At 51.8% G+C, this 27,962-nt stretch overlaps 2 protein-coding genes across 2 annotated transcripts in view; both read right to left on the reverse strand.

Annotated features, from left to right (window-relative positions):
- LPCAT2 (lysophosphatidylcholine acyltransferase 2) overlaps positions 1-1,449 on the reverse strand; it is a 54,653-nt gene extending 53,204 nt beyond the window's left edge. Inside the window, exon 1 of the mRNA XM_019749780.2 lies at positions 1,136-1,449. Within this exon, the coding sequence (XP_019605339.2) occupies positions 1,136-1,306 (171 nt within the window). The 5' untranslated portion in view covers positions 1,307-1,449. The remainder of the gene's footprint in view (positions 1-1,135) is intronic.
- Positions 1,450-3,487: 2,038 nt separating this feature from the next.
- On the reverse strand, positions 3,488-27,719 carry MMP2 (matrix metallopeptidase 2). The gene is made up of 13 exons (XM_019749783.2): positions 27,184-27,719; positions 24,346-24,572; positions 23,263-23,411; positions 22,268-22,396; positions 21,881-22,054; positions 19,135-19,308; positions 18,118-18,291; positions 16,101-16,256; positions 14,940-15,081; positions 11,255-11,391; positions 10,016-10,175; positions 5,848-5,957; positions 3,488-4,384 (listed from the first exon to the last, which is right to left on the reverse strand). Exons 1-13 carry the CDS (start codon positions 27,337-27,339, stop codon positions 4,281-4,283), a joined length of 1,992 nt encoding a protein of 663 aa, XP_019605342.1. The 5' UTR covers positions 27,340-27,719; the 3' UTR covers positions 3,488-4,280.
- Positions 27,720-27,962: the final 243 nt, after the last annotated feature.

A 27,962-nucleotide genomic window follows, 5' to 3' on the forward strand; every position in this document is an offset into this window, starting at 1 on the left:
ATCGTCACAGCCTTACTTGTTCTAATTCCAAACCTGGGTTCTCTGCCTTGTCTCTTACTCTTCCCAACCCAGACTGACTTTTCTCCTTCCCTAAGGGGAGGCGGGGGGGGGGGGGGGGGGGGGGGGGGGGAGAGGGAGAGGGAGGGAGAGAGAGAGAGAGAGAGAGAGCCCGACTTCCCTGTGGTAGGCTGGCCTCCCGCTACATTCTCACTCAAGTTGAAGTTCTCACAGATTCCTTCCCCCTTCTCAGCATAGACTGTTTCCTCTATCACTGGCCTGCTCAGCCTCCTCCTGTTTAGGACCTTCCTCTCAGACCCACATGTTCTCCGCATCTTCTCACACCCCCCTCCATGTGCCCTCAATCCTCAGACCCACATCTCTGCCCCTTGCAGGCTCATGGCCCCCGAATAAGCCCTCCCCTCTCAGATCTACATCTTTCTTCCTCAGAGCCTTTGCTTCTCAGACTCACGCCCCCCACACACACACACACACTTCCACTGACAGACACACGGGCCCCTCAGAACATGTCCCCTCTCAGACCCCTAACCTCAATCTGCCTCCTCTCAGGCTCACATCCCTCACCTGGATGCACCTCCTCTCAGGCCCTCACCCCGCACCTAGATCTGTCTCCTCTCTAGGACCCACGCCCCTCACCTGCATAAGCCTCCTCTGCGCCTCCTATGACCCACGCCCCTCACCTGCATAAGCCTCCTCTGCGCCTCCTATGACCCACGACCCTCACCTGACCTGCATCCTCTCTAGGACCCACGCCCCTCACCTGACCTGCCTCCTCTACGACCCACACCCCTCACCTGCATAAGCCTCCTCTGCGCCTCCTATGACCCACGCCCTCACCTGACCTGCATCCTCTACGACCCACGCCCCTCACCTGACCTGCCTCCTCTACGACCCACGCCCCTCACCTGACCTGCCTCCTCTACGACCCACGCCCCTCACCTGACCTGCCTCCTCTACGACCCACGCCCCTCACCTGACCTGCCTCCTCTACGACCCACGCCCCTCACCTGGACGTGCCTTCTCTCTACGACCCACGCCCCTCACCTGGACGTGCCTTCTCTCTACGACCCACGCCCGTCACCTGACCTGCATCCTCTCTAGGACCTACGCCCCTCACCTGGACGCGCTTCGCAGCGCCCATCCGTGTCTGCTGCACGAAGGGGTTGCGCACGGGCGGCGGGAAGAACGACGCTTGGCGGGGCACCATGGGCGGCCGCAGCCCCGCATTCCCGACGTCCGCGCCCGGCACCGTGGCCGCCACGGCCGCAGCCTCGCCGCACCGGCTCATGGCAGAGCCGGGCGTCGAAACGGACAGAAACGACCGTCGCGGAACGCGGGAAGCCAGCGAAACCGCCAACGCTGAGTGGAATCGCAAGGGAGTCCCAGCCGGAGGCGCCACTACCTGGCCTCCGCGCAGGCGCCCGAGTTACTTAACGCCATCCGGCCTCGCCCCGCCCCCTGGCTCTGAACGCGGCCAAGCTCTGGCCCCACCCCCTGAGCGCCAGCCCCACCCTCTTAGGTATCTGGCTCTTCCTCTTGGGCAATATAGCTCCGCCCCGTGGAAGTGAATGTTTCTCCTTTAGAGCAACGCACCCCAATGACAGACAGTTTCGGTAGAGTTCTTTGCTTTAGGGTCAGGGAGACCTGGACTTCCAATCGCTTTTGAGGTCTCTGTAATGTTGGCCAAATTACTGTCTCTATGATCCTCAGTTGCCCCCGCCTGTAAAATGGGGATGAGCAGAACTTCGATAAACAGAACCTGAATCCAGCAATTAGAAGAGAAACCCCTGGGCTGTTCCATTAAGATAATATATCCAGGATGGATTTTACATCTGGTGTCCGTTTTTCTTTGGCTTCTGATTGGATGTTATAGCTGAAAGAGTCCTAATATATTGATACCAGGAGTGGAATCTGTTCCACTGAAAACATGGACTGACAGTGGGGAAATGGTTCTCCAAAGGAATATTGAGCCGCTATTACTAGAAAAAGGCAAAAACCACTACTGTCCTCCACACTAGTTGCCTGTCTGGACCTACATGTGTGGTCGGGGAAATGGGGCAGAGAGGGGTTTTCTGCGAACCTGAGACCAGTTGGTCAAACCCTGAGTGGCTGAGAGTCAGATGGAGAGGGTCAATGACTTATCCTTTCTGATCAACTTCTCACAGCAGGCTGTACACATGATGAGAATCTAAGTCGGGGGGGCCCTGGGACAGCTGCTCCTTCAAACTTATCTACTGGAAATTCTAGAATCTTCCAACCCCACAATAGATATATGGCCTTCAGCTACTCACTTAACTTCTCTGAGCTTGTAGTCTCATCTAGGAATGGTAAAAGATAAATTTCCACTCCATAGGGTTGTAATAACAATTAAAAGAATGCACGTGTAGTTTTCATAGAAAAGCAATCAAGAAATGGCCCCTTTTAGGTATTATGTTGTGGAGCAGTTGAAGTTTCTCAGTGTAACAGAGAACCTTAGTAACAGTGTATTACAGCCATGCTATAAGCTCCCCCAGCCTCAGGGGTCTTCTTATGGGGCTGGCAGACCCTTGTAGCCAGATACCTGCACAGAAGGCTGTGTCCCCAGGGCTCTCAAGGGCCTGAGCCATTGGGGAGGCCACAGGAAAAAAGCTGACTCTAGGCCCACCAAGGTCACCTCCAGAGTCCTGTCCACTCCTCATCCTCTTTCCCTCCAACCCTACCATTAGAGGTCTGAAGCAAGAGACTATTGAAGCCAGACGGGGCCTCTGAAACACTTGTAGGCCTTAAATTTCTGTTTTGCAGCAGCTACAGAATTTCTACAGAGAAGAGGATTTTAGGGGTGACAATCTGGTGGGAAGGAAGGGTAAGGAGCTTACCCATTAATAGAAGCTGTGCTAGCTGTGCTTAGAAAGCAAACCCACATCTGTCCCCTAGCTGTTTACTTAAGGTGGCTACTGATGGAGGTTCTGGGCTGAGGGCTAAAACTCTGCCTCTAGGTCATCTTTGGCCTTGACTTGGGTTATTACCTAACAGCTATGGGCAAATCACTTTTCTCTGGGCCTCAGTTTCCTCATCAGTAAAAATTGGGCTAATTATAACAGCCCTCTCTTTAGGTTGTTGTCAAAGTTAAATGAAGTAATGCATGCACAGTGCCCAGCACATATTATAGTAAGCCCTCTATTAATGGAGGGGGACATTGTTGTTCAGTATTATTAGTAGTATTAGAATTGGGATTATTGTTAATGAAGAACCTGAGACTCAAAGAGGAAGGGAACCTTGAACAAGACGCTGCAATTACAGTAACAGGCTTTTTCCATGGGACAGAGAGATTCCAGCTTATCCCCTCTGAGGGTCTGATGCTGTTTATTTTGGCTGTTCTAACCTTTTCAGCAAGTCACCTGTGCCCAGCAGAGAGTTAGACTGTGTAAGTTTCCTTCTATGGCTGGGGCTATAGCCCCTCTCTAGGCTCTGCAGAAACAGAGGCAAACACTGCCACTCAGTTGGTGTTTTTATTCATACCTGTTGACATTTCCCATGGGGAATTGTTGAAGGGCGAGGAGGGGAGCGCTGAGCGGGAAACCATGGCTTGGTTTTCCTCCATCCAGTGGAGGAAGTGACGGGGTGGGAGCATACTAAATAGAGTGAACAAGGAAACCATTGCTAGGTGGGCTGAGACGCATTGTGCAGTGGCTTCAGATAGCCTGAGTCCTTCTGTCAGGAAACGCAATTTCAAAGTGGAAAAATAAAAACCATCAACATAAAAGAACAAAGTGCATACCAAGCAAACTGCTAATGTAGGGAAGGTTCTAAGGCAGCCAGCAGTAAGAAGCCAGGGGTCTGGGAGGTCTCCTGGCCATGCCTCTTTCCCACTGCCCCAGGCCAGGCTGTTGGGCCACCAGTGCCCTCTTGAGACAGTCTCTGTTGGCTCTGAGGGTGCTGTAAGCCACAGAAGGTTGTGGAGGGAGAGGAGCCGGAAGTATAACAGCACCAGGGCAGCCCATGGCAGGGCCGCATGGAGGATATCAAAGCATCTCTTTGGGGGTGGCTCTGGAGGGCTAGTGGGATATGGAAGGGGGAAGGGGAACCTGGGAGGGGTACAGTCAGCACCTTTCCTTGCACGGGGCAGAGCCACTCTCCGGAATCTTAAATTACCAGGTGGGGTTAGGAATGCTGATTAACCACAGAGCTGAAGGCTGCCAGGCCCTTCTGGGTCCTTCCCTGATGCTCAGGGCCCAATGTGCAGAAGTGACGGAGAGGCAGGGCCTGTGGGAGCAGGGGCCAGCTCAGCAGCCCAGCCAGTCAGATCTGATGCCACCAAACTTCACACTCTTCAGACTTTGGTTATCCAACTTCAGGTAATAGGCACCCTTGAAGAAGTAGGTGTAACCTGGGACGAGAAAGAGGAAAGGCTGTGACCACCCCATCCTCGGACATTCTGGCACCTGGAAGGTTCTTGGGAGCTTTGAAAGTCTGCCTGCCATAGGGAAGAAGCTTTTAAACCAGAGAGGACCCCTCTGAGGCTGGAGAAAGGGAAATGGCTGTGGAAGTAAACTCTCTATAAAGACAGCAACCTCGTAGGGCTTGTGGTTAGGATGAAGTTAGATAATATATGCTATTATTAACATAAATAACAGTATTTCACTGCGCATAATCACCAAACTAAGCACGTTCCACATCCCAGAGGCAGCAAACCAGGGGGCTGCTCATTCTACTGGCTCACAGACGGGTTTGATTTGGCTCACACAAGTTGTTTTGTTTTGTTTTAAATTCTGAAAAAGTTGCCAATGTGTAAACATCTGGAAATTTCACATGAAAACACAGGTGTTTTGCTTCCTTTTAAAAGGACCAGAATAGCCAGCAACACTGGACCCAGCTCTTGCAGGACAGCAGCCACCAGAAGCAGGGAAGCAGCTTTGCCCTGTGAATGAGCCATGTGCTCTCTGGTTCACTACAGACCCCACCACTCCCTACTGTCTGCCTCGCCTACTTCACTCATTTGTGCTACTGGCCTGGCCCCTATGGGCTTTGGAATTGTGACTCCTGACATACACGATCTCGTTTACTTCCTTTAAAACCCTAGTACACAGTAGGTGCTTAATAGATGTTTATTCCTGAAGATAATCCTTGACCCAGCACCTGACTGTATACTGCTTTTTGTTGGACATGTAAGACCTTTAGCTACTGGAGGTCAGGGCCATGTACTTAGCCAGCGTATGATAGGGGCTCAAAAACAAAACAAAAAACTTTGTGGAATTTAATTAAATTATCCTCTAAAAAGCCGAACTGGACTATTTCCAGCGCCCTAGAGAGCTCACAGAAGCCTCGTTAGGAATATGGTTTTCAAACTCCAAATTCTATCCCTCGATGATGCTGGTTGTTTTTATTCAGCAAGGGACCAGAGGCAAATTGAGATGAGTGGGGGATCTTTGCCACATCAGCAAGAGGCCATGACAAAGTTTGTCCTGTCTCAAATGGAGCCATCCTTCTGCTAATGGGAGGCAGTCACGAGGCCTCCTGTGGAAACCAAAAGGGCCTGGATGAAACCCTGGAATGAATCCAGGGCACAGAGCTCGTGTTATCCCCGTCCCCCACAGGCCTCCCGCCCTCCCCTTCCCTGGCTCCACGCCCTGCAGCTGTGAGGGGCCTTTCTGGGTCTTACTGCCTGGAGCCCGCTGAGTGAGCAAAGGTCAGGGGTCTGGATGCCTTCCCAGCACTGGGCTGAAGGGGCTGGTTTGTTTTCCCGGGCACTGCATGCCTCCACGCACAATGAAGGAGTGTGTGCTTGCAGGAGCTGGGCCCTGGCTGGGGGCGGGGAGTCCTAGAAAGCGGACAGAGGCCTGGGCAGCTTACCACTACCCTGCAGGTCCAGAATGGCGTCCAGGTTATCAGGGACGGCGGTCCAGGCGTCTGCGATGAGCTTGGGGAAGCCAGGATCCATTTTCTTCTTCACCTCATTGTATCTGCAAGGACCCAGACATGGTGAAGCAGTGCGGCCTCCCTAAAAGCCACCCCTCCCTGGACCTGGAGGGGAGGGCCCAGCTGATGGCTCCTGGGTGGGCCTGGGAAAGCAGACCTAGCCCTTCAGGGAGGCAAGCTGCTGACTGGAATGGAAGGACACATTGTCAGAACTGGGTCTGAATCCCAGCTCCACCACTCAGTCATTATAGGACCTTCACAGCCCCAGAAAAACAATCTTATGAGTATTGTTAGTCTTTAAGCAGAGTGTTAACCACTTTTCATTTACTTTCTCAGTCAGTCCTTACGGCAATCCCATGACACTCTTCTTACCCCAATAACCATGTTCCAGACCAGACCCTTAAAAAAGGACACCCAGCTTCGAAGTGGTGGTCCAACCCAGGTCTCTCTGGCCCCAGGGCTGCAAGGTGTTCTCTGAGTCTCAGGTTTACCAGCTGGAAGCTGGGGCTCTATTTCATTTAATGTATTAATGTATACTGATATACGAAATATAATAACACGCAGAGTGCCTAGCGCCATATCTAGTCATTGGTGGGTATTTGGGAAATACTAGTCCCTTTACAAACTTTGATCCCTAGTGCAATGTGAGGAGCACAGGACTAGAAGTCCAGGGACGGGACCTGCCCCATCATTCTTTTCCTGCGTCGCTTGGACAAATTACTACTTTTTTATCTGTCAGGTGGAGATGACAGTCTGCGTCCTGGGAGATGACGTCAGCTGGGACAGCGAGGTTACAATGCCAGCTGGTGCATGAATCCAAGGCCTGCTTGTCACGAAGTGGACCTCCACCACCTCAGTCCTGGCTGCATCGTTATGCTGGGCTCTGCCTTTAATTCGGGTAAATACCTTGAGTATTAGTTGGCATATACTTCTTCCTGGCTAGTAACACCTGTGTCTTTTTAATTTTTTGGAGAACTTTTTAAATGCTGGGGTCCTTTTGATTCCTTTGTTTCTCCACTTACACTCAACCTATTCATTATTCTATAAATATTTAACGAGACCCCACTGTGTGCCTGTGGATATTGCAGTCAACAAGATAACATCTGTATTTGAATGCCATCCTGGTGACAGCCACGCATGCTTCTACAGCACCTCATAGCCGACTCCCTTCTTCCCCATGACCAGCCCGACAAGCTCCACCTCAGACGCCAACAGCTTCTCCTCTGAACTCCCTTCCACAGGGGTGTTTCCTCTCTGCCCGGTACCCTGAAAACTGCCAGAAAAGCCTTCCTTAATCCCAGCTGCGTCATAAGACTTCTTCTTGCAAAACCTAACGTGCCTCCTCATGACCTGGGATACGAAAAGCAAGTGTCCCACCTCCAACGCCCAGCATTCCACCTGCATCACTTCCACTGACGCCTCCACCTACACTCTCTAAAGTGATGATGGCTCAAAGTTCTGTGATCTTGAACTTGTCCTCAGTTCTTTCTCACTCAACCCACAGAAGGTAGGGAGGGCAGGAATCAACTCCATTTTAAAGATGAGGAAACTGAGGCTCAAATAAGTGAATCAATTTGCTTCCAAGTTCTTTTCCTGCAGGAAGAACATGACATTGTGGCATCAGAAGATGCCGGCTCTGAAGGGGACCACCTCTCTTCACTTTCCTCTCTGTCCCCACAGTCTCCTCCTACAGTGTTTCCCATTCACTGGTACACTGTTTTGAAAGTTTTCTCTGTGACACTCTCTACTTCTCTGAGACTGTAGAAATTACAGTAAATCAGGTGTTTAAGAACAGACATTTGTGTCCGAGCTTTCCAAGTGGTGTATTCTGAAGCACATCAGCCTCAGTTTCCACACCTAGAAAATGAAGCTAATAAATAATATCTACCATAACTGAAATATACGGGTAAAATGCACAGCCTGGAATGTGGTACAGGGCCCATCACGAGAGCTACTATTATTTTATTCAAATGTGTCTCTTTCCCTCACCCTACTGTAAACTCCATGAAATAGGAGTGACTATTTCTTGATCACTGTCTTCCAGCACCTAGCTAAGTGCCTGGCACATAGGAGATATTGAACAGATATTTGAGGGTTTAGTGGAAGCGTCCAGAAGCAGGGGCTGAGCACTCCCTGGCATGAACTAGGGGATGCTCGTCCTCTATCACTCTAGGGCTTTCTCTCCTTCTCCAGCAAGGAGGTCCTAGGACCCCTGCAGATGCTGCATTAGGACCAATGCCTCAAGCTCATGAAGCATCTCTCCTGGGAGAGAGATCTGTCTCTTCTGGAAACCCAGCCCAGAGCTTCTGACAGGCCCTGCAGCTCTGCCGCTTTTAAGGAAGTTTCATGGAGCTTCCTTTACAAAGCAGGCTGTCTGTCCTGGACCTTGGCTTTGGGAGGTGAGCTTATTTCGGAAAAGAACTGGGAGGCGGATAATTCTGCTAGAAACCCAGCAAAGCACTGCTATAGCCTGATTGTGTGTGTGTGTGTGTGTGTGTGTGTGTGTGTGTGTACATGCGTGGGTGTGCACACTCATAGTCACACATGGACACATCTGTTCCTATATGTTTACATACACAGAATGCGATGGAGGGTGATTATAAAAGTCCTTCTACCACCATGATTTGAAGACACTAGGGTTCTATGATTATACAATTCCCATCTCTGTGAGTCTGTGCCCTCACTGTCCACATTCTAAGATTTGGAGATTCAGGGTGCCTGTCAGGCCAAGACACCATTTGCAGACCTGGGAGTATTCCGGAGCCTGTGGGCAGAAAGCCCGCTCTGTGGTTTCCTGACTTTATTTATTTATTTTTGAGGCTTGAGATATCAATTAGCCTACGTTGCTAAGTATCTTAGCAATACGTCTGGAATTGCACCTGGACACGGGCAACCTGCGACAAAACCAGCTTCTGAATGCAGGGAAGCTGGAGGTAGCAGTGGTGGGAAGGGGAGAAGTGAGGGGCCTTAGGAGGAAAGCAGGATCAATTAAGGGGTGAGAGACAAGGGCCCGGATGCAGTGGCAGCCACAGGAAGAACATGGGGACACTAGGAGGAAGGGTGTTTGAAGACACCCAACCACCCCTCCCCCCCACCAAATGACCCTGAGGGCACAGTGCAGGGGGATGGGGTTAGAGGACAGGAGAAGCAGCTCTCACCCTGGCTCTGTGGCCAACACACCAGCATATTAATAACTTAGACATATTATTTCACTTTGGAGCAGTTTCCTTATCTGGGGATATGAAGAATTTTAATCAAAGTCCTGAGGTCTGGGCTGCTTCTCACCGACCATTCCTAGCTATTGGGCTCCCTGACCGTTAGCCCTGACCATGGTCTCTCAGAATTGAATCCTTCCCGTTAGATGACCTGGAGCAGAGAGCTACCTGCTTCCGAGCTGGCCCCCTGCCAGCCTGCACACACTGCCAGTGGGCCTGTTGCAGACATGCCAGAGGGTGCCTGCTGCTTCCACGGGGCCTGATATGGACGCTGGCTCCTGAGGGAAACTGGTGCATCTGTCTGTCAGTCTTCATCCTATTTTGCCCTCTGCCATCCCTGCTTCCACCACCCCCATTTCTTGGAACCCCACTATCTCAGGTACAATGTAGAATAGTGAGAAACAGCATGTTCTCTCAGAGCCAGAATTCTAGGGTTCAAATCCAACCATTACCTGCTGTGTGACTTTAAGCTAGATATTTAACCTCTCTGAACCCAAGTGTCCTCATCTATGAAATGGGACTAATAATCATAATACCCACCTCATAAAGCCCTTGGAAGAGTGTTAGTAACAGCAGCTATTATCTTTATTTTTATTACCCCCTTCTTCAGCGAGTAATCCCAAATTGTGACACTCCAGACCAAACAGACATGGGCCCAATCAAAACACCTCTGAGAAGGGAAGGGAGGTTCTAACCAGAATTGTACGTAATATGCACAAGGATGGGTCGTCCTTTGGTGACTTCTCAACGGCGCTGCAGCCCTGGCAGGTTACAGACCAGAGAGGGGGCATCCATGACCCACCAACCTCCGAACTCGAGCCAGGAGTGTCTCCTCTATGCCACGCAGCCGGCTATGCTGCCCTCCTTTCCACCCCCCACCCCCTTACCTCCAGAACTTCTCTCCAGCAAAGATGTATGTCTTCTTGTTCTTGCTCCAGTTAAAGGCAGCGTCCACTCGTTCAACATCAGGGGGCAGCCCCAGGTTGGTCAGTGGCTTGGGGTACCCTGGCTCCAGGGTGCTGGCTGAATACACCCAGTATTCATTCCCTGGGGTGGAAGCAAAGGGTGTGTTGGTGACGGGCGCTGAAATGCCCCAGGCCAGCCTGTTCCTCCCGTCGTCTGTGGCCGTTCTCAACAGGGAGACAAGTTCCTGCTCACTTCAGATTCGGAGCCCAGATCAGAGCCCACATAGACAGTTTTACAATTGCTTAGAAAATGTTCCTGGCCAAGGAGGAGAGTGGGGGATGAGCCCGGCCCTGGCTCGCCTCACCAAGCCAGGCCCTCTAAGTGCCACGCCTGCCATGAAGAGGTACCTTTCCCTAATTTGCACAAAGATGCCCTGGGGGGCCAGTACTGCCCTGACCTTGACCCATGACGGTTCTGGGTTGGAGGAAATGGGGAGCCAAACTGGGGAACATGCACCCACAGGGTTGGTCGAGCCTTCGGCTCCTCCGGGAAGCTGTCCCTGTGCCCCCAGCTCAGACAGGGCAGGGACCCTGACGGTCCTCCTCTTGAGCCACAGCCCTTACTGGTCTCCCCACAACAGCCTGCCCTTCTGTTTCCCCAACTAGCTTCTGAGCTCTGTGAGGGCAGGGGCTGGGTCCCCGGCACATGGCAGGTGCTCAAATAAAGGCTGAATGAGCAGGGTTCCCCAAATGTTAGCCATGCGACCCTTGATGACTTTTACCACTTATGGTGACTCCTTGTACAATGATTTATTTAATATTTTACTTTCAAGGAGTTCATTATGAAATCTTTAGAAACAGCGTACTTTAAAATTGAAAGACAAAAACAAATTGGCTTTTTAAAAAAATTCTAACTAAAATTGTTGCCTGCCAAAGGCCCTAGCTCTAGAAAGGTGGTAGAGACACCAAGCACTGAACTGCAATTTTCCTTCTAGACAAGGAACCGAAAGGATTGAAAAATAATTAAAAGGTAATGAAACGTTCCCTTGGTGGGCCAGTGCTATTTGATGCTTGGTGGCTGCACCCACATGCATCCCACCCTTTGGGAAATGATGGTGGAAAGAGTGGGTCCATAATGTGGAGGGAGCACCCACAGGTACACAGGAGCCATGGCGCAGGGATCTGTGGAGCCGAGGGCCAGGCAGGACCTTCCCCACACACCTGCAAAGAACACAGCCTTCTCCTCCTGTGGGGCCTCGTACACAGCATCGATCTTTTCTGGGAGCTCAGGCCAGAATGTGGCCACCAGCAGGGGCCCTGTGGGTTTGTCATGGGCCGTCACTGTTCGCCAAATGAACCTGAGGAGAGGAAAGGGACACAGGAAACCACCCCGTCAGTCACTCTGCAGCTGTAACCACAGGTACAGCTATCTCCCCAACTCCCTTCAGAAACATCCTGGAGATCACGCCCCGAGAGGGGGGAACAAGATCAAAGGAAGGTGGCAGAAGGACTGCAGAATGGGCAGAGCCCCCTTTGCAAGATGCTGGCACTGAGAAGCAACCTTTTCTCTCCCTCACTTGCTCCCTCCTCCAGGAAGCCTTCCCTAACTACTGCTGTCCATACTGTATTCCCCCTCTTCTGAGCCTCTCAAAATCATCAACACTGAGTGCCTGGAATGGTAGTTTGATGGTTTTTTTAAATATCTTATTTCTACTACTAGATTGGAAGCCAACTGAGGCAGGGGCTGATGGCACTCAATAGCATTTCCTGAACTGAAACGGAATGGATTTGTACACTGCGGCAGGAGTTATTGTTTATTGAGGGCATACTAAGTGCCAGCACTTTATATGTCTTGTAAACTGTAATCCTCACAATAAGATAATATGCACTCTTGGTGATCTATGCAGAATCTATGATCTATTCATTTTCCTACCATCCTTCCTTACAGAACTCCCCCGGTTATGATCCATCGTCACTTGCAGGTGGACTGAATCCCCATTCTGATTAGTTTAAGCCACTGGTTCTCAAAGTGTGATCCCCAGACCATCGCTTGGGAACTCATTAGAAATGCAAATTAGGCTACACCCAAGACCTGTGGATCACTCTCTCGGCTTGGGTCCAGCACTGTGTTTTAACGGGCCTTCCTGATGATTCTGATGCTTGCCAAAGTTTGAGAACCACTGGTTTAAGCCTGTCAGAGCTTTAGCATTCCCTGGCAACGGTTATTGATTTGGCCATTGTCATATGACTTATGTTGGCACAATGAGATTGAACAGACTGACTTGTATTTCATATGTGGAGATCTCTCTCTTTCTCTCTCTCCTTCTCTCCCCTGCTGGATGTGGGCAAGGAAGCCTGTCACCCAACTTGCCACTGGCAGCCACTCTACCCATGAGGAACGTGGCCTTAGGATGAAGTCAGAGGACGGCAATGGACAAAATTATCACTGAGTCACGGGCCCTCTCTCTGTCGCTGGAAGCAGCCCTAACCCTGGACTTCATGCCATGTGAGAGAAATTTCTCTCCATTGTTAAAGCTGGTTTGAGTTGAGGTTCTCTGATACTTGCAGCCAAAACATCCTGGTACAGGAAGGTATCACAATGATCCTTGTTTGGCAAATGAAGCTCAGAGAGGTTCCCAGGATTCGAATTCAGATCTCACTCCCAAGTCCGAGTTGAATCATCTTGCAGCACTGCCTTTCCCAACCCCCACCCCAGGCCTAGCACCAATTTTTGTACTTGATCGGGGCTTCAATATTCACCACTTAATTTAATGAGCCCACTACACACTCATCAACTTCCTTTTGAAAGTGTGATGTGTCAGGTCAGGGATGGCTGCACCTTGGGCCTGGGTTCTGCACCCTGTCCTAGGTCCACACAGCTCAGATCAGCATGTGTGGTCAGGGCTCCCCTTCGTGGGAAGAATTCCAGGCTAAGATGGTGCTGGGAAGCGGGACCCCCAGACTCACTTCTTCCCCGTCCCTGTAATGGGGGCTGCAGGACAGCAAGGACGTCTGTTGTTACATCCTGGTTTGGGCATTCAAGGCCTGACAGCACCTGACTTCTCATTGCATTTTGAGTCTCATCTCTCTCTCTCTCTCTGCATCGAGTCTCTCTCTCGTCATCTCTCTGCTGGCATCTGTGCCCCAGCACCAAATCCAGTGCTGGGAGTAAAAAAGGCCCTTTCCAAGAGTGTGTGGAACAGCTTCCAGCCTCACCAGGCTCTCTGCTCCTCCCCGTCTAAGCCAGGAACTTTCACCTCTCCATGGCTCTGCCCTTGCAGTTCCGCTTGTCTCAAACACCCTCCCGACCTGTCAGCCCCATCACTATCCACCCGAATCCACTTCTCCTTACAGGCCCCTCAAGTGCTGCCTCACCTGTGGAGGCTCCTTGACTCGGATGTGTCCACAAAGCTTTTGTTAATGCTTCTGTGACCACATTCCTTTCATTCTGCCATGTATTATGACTGTCAGTTCTCTCTGCCTCTGTTTCCCAAACCAGACTGGTGATGTTCAAACTCTAATGTGCATCAGAATCATCAGGGGCATTTGCGAAAATGCAGATTCCTGGGGCCCACTCCTAGAGGTTTCAGTCAGAGGGACTGGGGGTGGGAGCAGAAACCCACACTTTTAACACTCACACCCTAAGGGGTGCTGAGGTAGGAGGCCCATGGACCGCTCTTCGAGAACACTGCTCTAGGCATTAAGAAGCTCCTGTGCCCCAAGCATGTCCTCCGCCTCCCCAGTTCCTAAAGCCTAGTGAAGCACGTGGTACAGCAGAGACCAAGTACTTATTTGTTGGTAATAATAGCTAGTAGGACTGAACACACTTGCTCTGTGTCAGACATTGTTCTAGGCACTAAGCTCATCTAATTCTCACAACAGCCTGGTGAGATAGGTTGGAAAGTTAGTCCCATTTTATAGATAAGAAACCTGAGACACAAAGAAGATATGTAATTAACTTGCCTTTGATCATGTAACCTGCAAGTAGTAGGTCCAGGATTCTAACCCAGGCAATTTGGCTCCAGAGCCCATTCTGTCAACTACCATGCTCTATGACTAGATAAATGGACAGATGGATGGAAGGATGGATGGATGGATGGATGGATGGATGGATGATGATGAATTGATAATGGATAATGGATGATGGATAGATAATGGATGGGTGGATGGATGGATGGATGGATGGATGGATATGTGTACAAGTATGTATGTGCAGCTGGATGATGGATGGGTCCTTTAATGCAGTCCTGATCCTGTCTGCCATTACCCAGAAGGCCAAGGGCAGCTGGGTGAGTCTCAGAGCTTGGTCAATTAAGTGCAGGCCTTTATAGCATGAAGGATATCCCCTTTCTCTACCCTCTGGTTACTTTCTCCCTGTACATAGAGCACTTGGGCTATTTGAGGTCAAGTCCATTCCAGGAGAAGGCCTGTGGTAGCCCAGATTATTGTTTCTAATTCTTCCCTCCGTCCCTCTTTTAGAAACACACATCATGTCTGTTGTCATTTGACTTCACAGTTCCACCCCCAGAGTTGATGTTGGGCTTGGCCACGTGATTTGCTTCAGTCAATGGGAGATTCTGCAACATGATGCTTTAATGTGCTCATGTGGTTTGATTTGGCCTCTTGGGCTTCTGCCATCTGCCACGAGGAGCCACTCATCCCAGGAGAATGAGTGACGGCAAAGCATACCTACCCCAAACTGCAACCTGAAGCCAAGACACCCAGGAGAGCCACAGACGAAGAGAGAGCAAAAGAAATGCCTGGGGTGGTAAGCCACTGCGATCTGGGGCGGGGGGGAAACTGTCTCTACAGGGCATTCTGCAAAGCCCCCAGTGCGGTCCCTGGGCAACGGGTGGGGCACAAGAAGAATGAGGGCAAAGGACAAGAAGCAAGCTCCCACACTCACCGGTCCTTGAAGAAGAAGATCTCCCCACGAATCTGAGAGATGCCATCAAAGATTAAGTCCTGTGTGCAGAGCTTTGGAGTGACAGGTCCCAGCGTGGGGGTGGGGCCGGTGCCAGTGCCAGGATCAATGTCAGGGGAGACCCCTGGGGGAGGACACCTGACCTCAGACTCTGCCCAGCTCCAAGGCTTCGCCCATCAGGCTGAGCCCCCAGGGCCGCCCACCCACCTTGCTAAGCATCAGAAGAAAGACTATTCTGGCCTAGTGTAAGCCTGGGTGAGAGAGGGAGACAACGCCTGGATGTGGAGAGGAGACTGAAGAGAAACCAGAATCCCAGGGCCCTTCGCACTTTATAACGTGCTTCACTGACATCACCCAAATCAGTCCGCACTAGATCCCTGGGAGGTCGGCATCATTATTATTCCCATTTCACAGATGAGGAAACTGAGTCCAGGGAGGTAAAGACCTGCTCCAGCTCTTGCAGCTGGTGAGTGGCAGAGGCAGCGCTAGAGTCTAGCATCTCTCACTCAGTCTCGGGTTCTTTCCAAATCCAGTGTTTCCCCAGGTTCATGGCTCAAGCGCCACTCACTATTTTGGCATGGTCCAGGTACCATATATCTACTATTTTTTTTAAAACATGGACTTACTTTTTAAACTCTAGCCTCATTGTAAGCATTAATAATAAATCAATCACTGGTCTCAGGTACGAGGTGTATTGTTCCCATTACATATTAAAATAAAGGAATCATTATGAAAACTAGAAACTTGCACCCCTGTGTCATTAAGGTCATTCCCCACACAGGGAACACTTCTACACTGTATTTAGCTAATTCTTCTGGATTCTAAACCTAACTTAGTTGATGGAAACTGGTGACCTTGGGCCAGAAAGGTTACTGTTCTCGGGCCTCAGTTTACTTGCTTAGAAGACGGACAGCCCCTTTTCTAGCCCACATGCCTCACAGCATGGCGCTGGGGAACCAACAGGGGCACCAACACTGATGTTATTTGGAGACACAAGGGACGATCCCAGGGTCCTCTAGACCAGGTCAACACTCCCACCTCCTGCACTTGTGTCCTGCAATCCTGGATAGATGGGACCTTGCTGGTTGCACCCGCTGGGCCTCCATCCCAGACCCCACCTCACAGCCCCAAGCTGGGGCTTACCATACAGGTCTTGAATGCCCTTGACGTCGTCCTGGGACAGGCGGAAGTTCTTGGTGTAGGTGTAAATGGGTGCCATCAGGGCACCAGGGTCCTCCGAGTGCTCCAGGCCCATTGCGTGGCCAAACTCGTGGGCTGCCACCAGGAACAGGCTGTACCCTGAGGGCCGTAGGGAGGGGAGGGGGCAGAAAGACAAGGAGAGACAAGGGGGGAGTCAGGCCCTGGCCCCAGCAATGGAAACTTCTGACGACATCCCATGGTGGGACTGACAGCCCTGGAAATGGCACGTATTGATTTTTCCTTCTCCTGACAATTCTGGGATTAACAGACCATACCTATTCTTTTCACGCAGGGTCAGCCAAAGTCCCCTGTTGTTCCTCTCCAGGGCAGGCTGTACATGTGCTATAAGGGAGAAGCAGCAACATCTGCAAATTCTCTACTTAAAGTCCCATTCGTTAAAAGTTGTACTTCCTGGCTTTTTGTGTTCCTCTATACAGAGGAGCAGCAAAACCTGCTCCGCAGGGTCTCCAAATAGGTAAGAGCAGGGATAGGCTGGCCCTAAGGGTCTGCCATTCCTGCCCCAGGGAAAGTAGTGAAGGCATTCCTACATGGAGTGGCTGTCCACACTCAGCCACAGACGGCAGGAAAACCCTATATCACACCCTGTTGATGGGTTGAATTGTGTGCCCACAAAAAATGTCCAAGTCCTAACCCCCAATACCTGTGAAGCTGACCTTATCTGGAAACAGGTTCTTTGCAGAGGAAATTAAGATATAAGTTAAAATGAGGTCATACGGATGTAGGATGGGCCCCTCATCTGGTACCACTCATATCCTTATAAGGAAAGACACAGAGATGAACACAGAGGGGAAAAGGCCATGTAATGACAGGCAGGAGTGGGGTGATGTGGCCTGCAGAGGAAACGTGGCCCTACTTGGTTTTAGACTTCGAGCTTCCAGAAGCACAAGACAGCACATTTCTGTTGTTTTAAGCTACCCAGTTTAGGATGCTTTGTTAGGGCAGCCATAGGGAACTAATATACAGCCCAGGTGTGCCTCGCCAGCCTGGAGCCCTAACCATCTGAGAGATGGAGAATCCCACCATTAGGTAGAAACTGGAGCAGAGCAGGTAAAGTCAGGCTATGTCCTAGCCTGGCATTTGGCGGGAATAAGAAAACTCCTTTGGCCAGTCTCTGTCCGTTGGCCTTCTCCAAGTCCCATCTCATTGTAAATAAAAAATACAAGTAACATAAAGGGAGGCAGACCTATTTCTGGCCGGCCCTGGACCAGCCCTCTCACCTGGCCGTCTTTCTTGGTCCATCAATGAGCCCAGTGACCCTGAGCCTTGCAGACTAGAGGGCACAAGCACCCTGCTCACTGCACTGACCCCACAGTAAGGTCACGGCCGATCTTCTGGTCACTCTGTCATCCCACCTGTAAGTCTGAGAGGGCAGAGAGCTGCCCTACCTGGCTGTGTCCTCAGCATGCAGTGCTGACGAGGACCCCCCCATTCACATCTTGGCAAAGGTTGGTGCCACCGGGGCAGGGGGGCTCTGGGGCTCTCCAGTGCTGCATGGAGAGCGGGGCTGGAGCCAGGATGAGTGCTTCCTCTTTTCCTCTCTTCTCCTGCCCACCCAGCTCCTTGGAGGCCGCTGTCCATTCAAGTGGGAACGCCTCGTAGGGAGAACCCTGATCCCAGTATTATGACATTTGGGGTAGACTCAGTGAAAGCAGGTACCAGGGTGGATAGGGACTCATTTTAGAGGCTGTGTCTCTGCCTGGATGGCCTAAGCCCCGCGCCCACCAGGAATGGGCCGTGTCTCTGCAGTGGGTGGACCTGGAGTGGACAGTGTCCCCACCACAGATGGGCAGGGCTTCAGCCAGAGTAATGTCTCTACCAGGGTAAATGGGTACCTGGGGGGGCACTGTTTCTGCCTGAGGGGGGTGGGGACTCAGGAAGGTTTCCAGCCCAGATGTGGGGGTAAGGGTGGTGAGTCTGCCCCATGGCCAGAGCCTCGTACCTTGGTCAGGGCAGAAGCCCCACTTGCGGTCATCGTCGTAGCTGTCCGTGGTGGAGCACCACATCTTCCCATCACCGCGGCCTTCGCTGGTGCAGCGCTCGTGCTTTTTGCCCAGGAAGGTGAAGGGGAAAACACAAGGGGCCCCTTCCGAGTTTCCGCCAACCGTGGACATGACTGTGGAGTTAGGGACACAGGTCAGGGGCAGTGAGGATCCGAGCCCAGCACCACCAGGTAACGACAACACGATCTGGACAGTAACAACCACACTCACTGAGTGCTCGCTCAGTCCTGGGTACTGGATTAAGTGCTCTATACACGCCTCAGCCCCCTCACAACAACCCTGTGCAGCTGGGACCGTGTGTTACCCCCACTTCATGGATGGGGAAACCGGAGCTCAGAGAGATTAAGAAACTTACCTGAGCACATACTGCTAGGGAGGGTCAGTGCTGGGGTTCAAACCCAGGCAGCCAGAACCCAGAGCTTTAATTAGCCTCCCACGCATGGGGGACAGAGGGTCCAGAGGCAAAGGGGGCAGGGAGGAGCTAGTGGTGCCAACACACTTTCCTAAACCATGAGCTTCACCACACAGGGTCCTACAGAAGACCTATCTGTGTCTCCTGCAGAAAGTAGGGCTCAATAAATACCTGTTGGAGGAAGGGAGGAAGGAAGGAAAGAAGAAGGGCGGAAAGCAGAAGAGAGTCCTTACTGACAAAGGAGGCAGGAAAGAGAGACTTCGAGATCAGACAGAGGGAGAGAGAAACAATTAACAGGGAGGCTGAGAGAGTGTGGGTCATTCGGAGCAGGTCCTGGGTGGGCATGACACTAGGCATCACCAGGACGGCTGTGATGGCTGTTGGTACCCAACGTCTATTGTGATTTCCGTGCCCCTGCTGTGCCAGCTGTTCAGTATTCTAACCAGTATCCCATCCTGGGGAAAGGAGGTTGGGGGTCTCATGGGCTTTCTATCAGAAGGCAGGGTGCTGGCTCTGAGGGGCAGGGAGAGGCAGCGACACCCACCGGTCTCGGGGCAGAAGCCGTACTTCTTGTCGCGGTCATAGTCCTCGGTGGTGCCGCACCAGCGGTAGCCATCCGTGCGGCCCTCTGTGGTGCAGCTGTTGTAGCTTGTGCCCTGGAACCGGAACGGGAACTTGCAGGGCTGTCCATCGCCGTTGCCACCCAGAGTGAGCAGGGCTAGGAGTAGGGAGAGAGGGGGAGGATGTGAATGGACGCCACCCACCTGCCCACCTGAACATCAGATGGGCACCTGTGTGGGCACAGAGCTGGCTGGCCACCAACCCGCCCGTTCATACCAGCAAGGTTGTCAAAATGTTAAAACTCATGTACACATTGCTGCTTCTCCTGGGGACCACCGCTGGCTTCCTGGCCAACCCCATCCTTCCCTGGGACCTTATAAACCCTCCACCCACAGTGAAATGGTGACTACAGGGCACACAGCACAGAGCCTCCAGAACGCTGCCCCCACCCCAGGCTCCCTGTTCACGCTGCCTGGTTGATGCCCACACTGTGTGGATGGCTAAATATATCATCCATGGAAGGCAGGACCACAAGGGTCTCTCCACTTGATAGGTAGGGAAGCTGAGGCACAGAGAAAGTTGGTTTCAGCACTGTTCATGGTCCCATAAATGGAAGAGTTGGATAAAGGGTGTAACTGAAAATTACAAAACACACCAATCTCAATCTGTCTTGCTCACTCTCTTTGACACACACACACACACACACACACACAGCTTCACCTCCTTTAAACCCCAGGCACTTTCCTGGATGACTCTTCTGTGGTCCCTGCAGGAAGCAGTGGAGGAGGATGGGGGAGGGAGAGGAGGTGGTGTCTTTGGGGACCTTTTATTACACACCTCAGGCCCCCACTCTGAGCTCCCCAAGACAGAGGCCGTGACTGGAGAACTTGGGGAGAGAGTGGGATTCAGAGCCGAGGCTCGTCTGTCTTGAGTTCTCCCCCTGCTCCCGTGCCCTCATCTACCCCAAAGCTACAAAATGGTGCGTCTCTAGATTTGCCAACTAGCAAAACCACAAGTGAGTAACAAGGACCATCTGTGTACAGCTGTGCCAGAGGTGACCTCAGCAGCCCCTGTTAACTCCACCACAACCAGAATGGAGCCCAATCCCTGCCCCGCCACCCATTGTAGGACGTGGGTCCCTTATCCTCACTGCTCCCCTCTCCCCAGTCAAGGGACCTTCTCCTACAATCCCAGAAACAACGGAACTAAGGAAAGAGGCAAAACTGAGGCCAGATGCCTCGGTGGCCTCTGAGGGGGGAAAGGTCGAGTGTTGACCTCCACAGAGGCCAGCTTCCACCTCTGGCCTCCCATCAGCTGCATTTCTGCCACCCAGGAACCCCCATATCCTTTCAGATCCTGCCCCCAACAAGGATGAAGAGAAACAGACACTGACTCAGCAGTCAGGAGGGGCTGAATAACCAGAACCTCTGCCCCAAGACCCAAACACGTGCATGCTGTGCGTACTTGCATCTGGCTAAGACCAAGTAAATGGCTGATGTCCAATGCAGGGAAAAACCCTTCCCAAACTAATGAATTACAGCTGTTTCCACTCCTATCATCAAGGCATTCGGTTCTAATCACAGGGGTTGACACATGGGAGGGTTAATGCTGCTTGAATCCCTGTTGGAAATTCAAGATACATAAAATATTTCTATTTAAAATTACTGACTTATTAATAGTCAATGGCTTGAATTCATACTTAATACAAAGTATCCTGGGGCTGGTGGTCAGTGTTCAGTTGCAATGGAGTCAGAGAGATTCACAAACATGTAAAATATATAAATCAAGGAGTCTTCATAGGATAGAGGAGAAAGGAGTATTTAGAAAAACACTTGGATTTTCTCCCATTTTCCTCTAATGTCCTGGACTTTCAATCTCCAGAATCATCAACTATGACAGCTTGACCAAGTATAAAGTTATACATACTATCACTTTATGATTTCTGATCATGAAGTGTGTCAAGGATATTTTTAAAAAGAATTGAGTATGTATATCAATACCCTTACACCTTAAAAATTTTTTTTCCTTCTACATGGCTTCAAAACATCTGAAAATTTTATGTCTTGAGCATTGACAAACACATACACACACAAATACTGAGTCAAGTCTAATGCCTTTACCAAGATAGAGAGATGCAAACACAAGCAAAGACAGACAGCAATCGAAAGAGGCAGATGAACTGTCCCCTTGCACACACACACACACACACACACACACACACACTCCACTGGAATTGTCATCAGAACCAGGGGTAATGGCTGAAATTCCAGGGGTCGGTATCCCCAAGCCACGTTGGGTACCAACCAGCCTTGGTGTCTGTCTCACGCCTGATTCTACTGCTACACTTCTGACCCATCCCAAGCCTGTTCTCATGCCTTTGAGCCCCCAATCCCGGCCAGAGGGTAGAGTGTGGGTCTACAGAGATCCACTAAGCATTTTAATAGCTCTAAGTTCATTCTAACGTATGTCAGAAAAAAAAATATTTAGCATATCAAACCTGTGATTTCACAAATATTATTGTTCCTGGTGACACTTAAAACAGTATTGATTTAGTGACAACATTACGTAAATAATTGTACAGGTGAGAGGGACAGTGGGGTTTGAAGGAAGTTGGGGAGATGCTGGTTGACTGGCAGTGCCAGACCTGGGGCGTGTAGATGGCGGGGGATAGCAGGGAGCCCAGAAAGGCGAGAGTCTGAGGTGGGAAGCCTGGGGCCAGATGCACTCACATTCATGGGGGCAGAAGCCGTATTTGCCATCCTTGTCGAAGTTGTAGGTGGTGGAACACCAGAGGAAGCCGTCACTGCGGCCCGTGTCGGTGCAGCTGGTGTACTCCTTGCCATTGAAGAGGAAGGGGAACTTGCAGAACTCCCCATCAGCATTCCCGTACTTCACACGGACCACTGAGGGGTGACACAGGATGGGGGTGAGCCTTTCCAGGCCTTTCCTTGAAGACTCGAATTCTGCATGACTCCTCGCCCCTTCCCATCTCTCTGGTCCCATCAGAGCAGATGGAGGTGCCCAAGATTGCTAAGGAAGGCACAGTCCTTGTTACTAGGTTACAGGGAGCCGTGCAGAGGACCAGAGAGGAGGCCTGTGGATGGTCACTTGCTTACCTTGCCCTTCTCCCAGGGTCCACATCTCATCATCATCAAAGTGAGAGTCTCCTCCAACACCAGGACCCGGGGCGAAGGCGTGAGCCAGGAGTCCATCCTTGCCATCAAAGGGGTATCCATCTCCATGCTCTGAAACACACTGGGTCTCAGCTACTAGCTGCCCATGCTGGGCCCTGAAACCCAGCCACACCCCATCCATAGTTGGAGCCCTTTAGCCCACGTGGCATCTATCCCCTTCCCTGTTCTGTTATCCAGAAGCGGGGACACAGCAAGTCAGTAGAGATTTGCTGATTTGATTGTTACCATCCTAAGCTCTACACTGTGCTGGCAAGTCCACCATGAGTATCCATAACACCAACGCCATGCCGACTGTGCCACCCAGGTGCATACCACCCACCCACACGTCTACACTCTTTTCTGTGCTGTGCTATTTACCCACATCACTATACGGCTCACAACATCTACACTACCTACCTTCGTGCCTCCACTACCGCCAGTATTCACACCACCAACCCCAGGTTCTATTCCACTCATTCTCATGTTTACACTGCTCCGCTGTTTCGGATCCACTCTCACACCTAGAGGTCCTCAGTGTCTCCCAGTGTCACCCAACTGCACTTTCTGCGATGACGGGAATGTTCTTTGTGCTGTGTGAGTCCATCACAACTGGCCCGTAGGGCTACTGAGCACCGGCAATGTGGCTAGAGAAACTGAATTCTACGTTCCATTTGATTGTAACTCACTTAAATCAAACAGCCCTATGTGTCTCAGGGCTGCCAGGCTGGACAGCAGGAGAGTACTTGCTTTCAGGGTTACACGGCCTCCAGGGATGCCCAGTGTCAGGTCATCTGCCCTCACACCCACATGGCCCATCTAAGCCGCTCCAGTGTCTACACCTCCTCTCCTCGCTCAGCTGCCCTCAGGACCCCGTGCCGCTCAAATGGCGAGATCACCCCCTCTCCATACTGAACCCCTGCTGGCCCCAGTTCTCCTACCCCAGCGGCCGAAGTTAATCATTATGTCAGCCTCTCCATCGTGGATACGAGAAAACCGCAGGGGGGTCACATCGCTCCAGACTTGGAAGGCACGAGCAAAGGCATCATCCACCGTCTCAGAGTCAAGGTCAGGTGTGTAGCCAATGATCCTGGAGGTAGGAGAAATGCATATGAATGTGTACGTGTGTGCAAAGGAACATGTGTATACACACGCATGCAAGCATATATGCATGTGTGCAAGTGTGTGTATATGCAACTGTGTGAGTGCATGAATGTGTGCAAGCGTGGGTGTATGTGCACAGGTGTGTGGGTGTGTGCATAAGCAGGAGGGGTGCAGGCGCTGGAGTGTGCACAGGTGTGTGCCTGTGAGTGTCCATGCTTGTGCAGGTATACGTGTGTGCTGAGCAGAGCTCACGGGGAGAACGGCCTGCCCAGAATGCCTTGAGGCTCTGTGCAGTCCTAGATTAGCCAACATCTTCAGGCCCTGTCTCAGCACTCCTATCCCTTACTTCTTGCTGCGGGGACACACAGTGACATGCATAGTGCCTATGGGACACAGGACAGAGACCTCATCCTTGAAATCCAGCATGAGCTGTACAGAACAGAGCTCTTAGCTCGATCAACAGCCAATTATAACCACTCTATACTGTAATATAAAACCAATTAGCAACCAAGCATCCAGTTCCCTCCACCTACACCAATGACCGCATCTAGTAACAATGGTGGCTAGCAGGTATTACACTGTTACTATACTCTGGACACTGTGAAAGCCCTTTATAAATGTGATCTAGCTTCGTTCCCAACCAACCTATGAGGAAGGTTTTGTTTTAGTCCCATTTTGTAGATTGGAAAGTCAAGGCTTAGGGCACTGAAAAATAAGTAGCCCCGATGCCCCACACCTAGTAAGTGTGAGATTCTAGCACAGGTCTGTCTGACTCCGGTTCCTAAGAACTTTGTATGCAAACTTCTTAAGATGCTAAGTCCTCCTGAGTCACCTCCTGGCTGCCCGGAGTGGGGAGAGGCCCAAGGAGACCCTGTGTCCCGTAGCCCAGAGGCCCCGCTGCCCCAGCCCTGCCTCGGCACCTGTACGTGATCTGGTTCTTGTCCCACTTGGGCTTGCGGGGGAAGAAGTTGTAGTTGGCCACGTCGGGGTTCCCGCAGCGTGGCTTCCGCATGGTCTCGATGGTACGCTGGTCAAGGGCACCTGTCTGAGGTAGTCCAAAGAACTTCTGCATCTTCTTCAGTGTGTCCTTCAGCACAAACAGGTTGCACCTCTCCTTGGGGCAGCCATAGAAGGTATTCAGGTATTGCTGGAAGAAATGGGCAACAGGCAAGCAGCCACAATTAGGATGGCATAGTACTGACCAAAGCACTACAATAACTAGTCCCCAGTCCAGCCCCATAGCTCAGAGAGGACATAACCCAGGGGCCGAAGGGCACGAGGTAGAGTCCTGGGTTCCCAAACCCACCTGGGTTCTGATACCCACTAGCTGAGAGACTTACCAGCCACAGAGAGCATGGCTACCATGCACTGGGTGCTTACTGTATGCCTAAGCACTGAAGCTAGCATGTAACTGTAATGCTCACAGTAACTCTATAATGTAGTTATTATTACTCTCCCCGTCATACAGAGGAAGAAACTAAAGTACAGAGAGGTTAAGAAACTAGCCTAAGATCACACAGCTCACAAATGGCAGAGCTGGATTTGGACCCCAGCAATCTGGCTCCAGAGCCATGACCAGAACTGTAACGCTCCACCACCCTTCTTTACCTCCATCATCTCTTTTAATCCACCCAACTGCTGATGACATAAGGATTATTTTTCTCACTTTTCTTATAGAGATTCAGGGGCTATGTGCATGGGCTCCAGCAGCAGAGACCTGGGTTCAAATCCTGGAATGATCATTGTCAAAAAGAAAATAGTCCTGCCCTTCAGGGGCTGTGCAGTGGCTCTGCCGAAACCGAGGCCGAAACCAAACAGGCCCCTACAAAGAGTCAGGCACCAACCAGCTCATTTATTTGGTCAACAAATCCTTTTTGGTATGTCCCATGTTCTAGGCCTAGTGCTAGTGTTGGGATAAACTGGTGAACACGACAGATGTTTCTAGTCTGTAGGGTTCAAACCCCAATGTGAGAAGGCTGATGGACCAGAAATAAATGCCAAATTAAATATGTGATGGATGCTGCATTGGAATGGGGAAAGGAGCCAGGAGACCTTATCACAGGGGCCATAACCTTGTTTGGCGGGATAGTTAGAAAAGGAAAGATACAGGGTATAATAATAATCATCATAATAATAACAATAATGAGTAATACTTATGGAGGGCTTACCATGTGCTACTTCAAAGTGTCCAAGAGGTACCATTATCATCCTCCCTTTGCACAAGAAGCTGAGACTGAGAGGTTGTCATTTGCCCACACTTACTAGGCCAGCTGGTGAGTGCACTCCGGCATTTGAAGCCCACTTCTCAAACCTCCCACTGCATGACCTATAGGCAACATAGACTTCCACACGCTGTGGAAGGTGTGGGGACCAAGGTAGCTTTGTCAATGCTCCAAAATTCTACCCTCACCCCCAACCAAGAGCCACATCACAATGCCAGCCAGCTCCAGACCCGTGAGAAAAGTAGCCTCCTAAAAATGTAAGGTCTCCCAACCCATTTATGCAGAGGGGACAGAGGCTTAGATGCAGGAAAAGGGGGGGGGGTCACATCCTGAGAAGGGGTGCCCAGGGTGACCTGGGGCATACAAGTGCTGTCTTGGGCAGGTTGGGGATCAGGCTGATGGAGCATAGGGGATTTCTAGGGAGTTAAAGCAATAAGGGGCAGATGTCGTGTGGGCTAGAAGGAACATTTTGAGGGGTCTTCTGCTTGAGGCACTGACAGGGTGAGGGGTAGTGCCCTTCCGCTGCCCCGGAATCCCGCTGAGGCCTGGGTGCCCCTGGAGCCAGGCGCGCTCGCTCTCAGAACAACATCTGAGCCGCAGCTCGGGAGTCCCGCCAGGAGGGAGGGCTGGCTGGCCACTCTCCCACCCGCGGGTTCCACCGCCCCCGCCCCACGCGCCAGGCCTCCTGCGCCTGCCCCTCTCTCCATCCCCACCCCACTGGCCACCTCTCTCCCGCCCTCCGACCTCTTTGCAGAAGTTCGAGGAAACTTTCTGAGGTCCAACCCTTGACCCTCCAGGCCAACTTGTCCACTGAGCCAGGCAAAAAAGATGCGCTCTCCTTTTCCTTCCTGCCCTGAATATTTGCCCAAAGGTCCCCTCACGCAGGTTTGTCCAAGGCCCCTCTCCAGATGTGTGCCAAAGGTTACCAGATGTTTGCCAAGTCCTGCTTGGCCTGGAACTCCCAACCTAATGTGTGCAAGAGTTTATCCAAATTGTACGTCAAAGAATCCCCTTCCCAAAGTGCTGCAGGGAGTTAAAAAGATCCTCCACCGTTTACAAAAGGGACCCCTTTGGGCCTTTTGCCAAAGGCCTACCAAGACGCTTGCCAAAGGCCTGGTGAGCCAACCCTACAGATGTGTCCAAAAGTTGTTTACAAAGCCGTCCCCCTTGCCAAATCCCCCAGATACTATACAATGTCCCCGTTATTTACAAAAGGGGCCTTTTCCAGCTGTTTGCCAAAGCACCTCCTTCCCTTCCCTGAGTGTTTCTCTCCTCCCTGCTGTGTCCTGAAAGTTGCCAAGTTGTTTATCAAAGACCTTCTCCACTTACCAAAGATCCCCTATGGTTTCCAAAACAGATCCCTCCTCCAGCAGGCCGACTTTACCCCCACCCCCACCCCCACCAGGCTGTTTACTGAAGCCCCTCCCCCATGTTGTGTGTCTCCAGGGGTAGGGAGGAGGTATGGCTGGGGGACCCCCACCCTCCGCCTCCTAGTTTTTATAAAGTTGGCTTGCTGAGGCCCGCGGAGCAACTCACCACAGCCAACTCTTTGTCCGTTTTGGGGGCGACATCTCCGGGGAACTTGATGATGGGAGATGGCCGGGTGGCGGCCCGGCCCAACAGGCAGCCCAGGACGCAAAGCGCCCGTAGGGGGCCGGCAAGCGCGCCCCGGGCCACTCGCGCATCGGTCATTGCTCTCCCGGGCCCACACGTCGCCCAGGGGTCACTGGCTCTGCGCGTGTGGCTGAGTCGCCTCCTGGCTGGCGCTTGCTCCGCCGCGCAGCGCTGCGCTCCAAGGGACCACTAGACTCGGTGGCCTCTGCTTTGCCCGGCTCAGCCGCGCATGGTCCGGCCCCCGCGCCCCGGCCCGTGCCACCACCGCCTGTGCTTGCCGGTCTTGGAGTCCCTTTGTATGTTTAAAGCCCCAGATGCGCAGCCTCCAGCCACTGCCGGAGGAAGTCTGGATGCAGCGGAAACAAGGGAGGGCAGCCGCCAGATGTGGCCGGCTGGGCTGGGAGGGCGCTGGCAATGTAAGGAGGTGGGGGGGCGCGCTCAGGCCCGCCTCTCTCGGCACCACTCCCCCACTCGCCCTCCTCTTTTATCCTCTTTGCCTTTCTCCGCCTCTTTTCCCTGCCGCCTTCTGCCCCAGGCCTCTGCGTGTAGCCGCAGCGCGCGACATTTTTACCCCAACACACCAATCCGGGCACAAAGCCCGAGACCCCCTGCGGGGAAACATCTGCCACGACCACTGTAGACTCACGATATTGGAGAACAGCAGTTCTTGGAACGACGCCCGGGGGGCAAGAATGTCTGCA

This window comes from Rhinolophus sinicus, linkage group LG11, assembly GCF_036562045.2.
Source record: "Rhinolophus sinicus isolate RSC01 linkage group LG11, ASM3656204v1, whole genome shotgun sequence".
Lineage (NCBI taxonomy): Eukaryota > Metazoa > Chordata > Mammalia > Chiroptera > Rhinolophidae > Rhinolophus > Rhinolophus sinicus.

Coding starts and splice junctions, on each gene's coding strand:
- MMP2 (XM_019749783.2), bottom strand. CDS start 27,339: ATGACCGATGCGCGAGTGGCCCGGGGCGCGCTTGCCGGCCCCCTACGG. Junction 23,412..24,345: donor AAGAACCAGATCACGTACAG/GTGCCGAGGCAG, acceptor TCCTACCTCCAG/GATCATTGGCTACACACCTG. Junction 15,082..16,100: donor GGGCATTCAAGACCTGTATG/GTAAGCCCCAGC, acceptor GTCCTCCCCCAG/GGGTCTCCCCTGACATTGAT.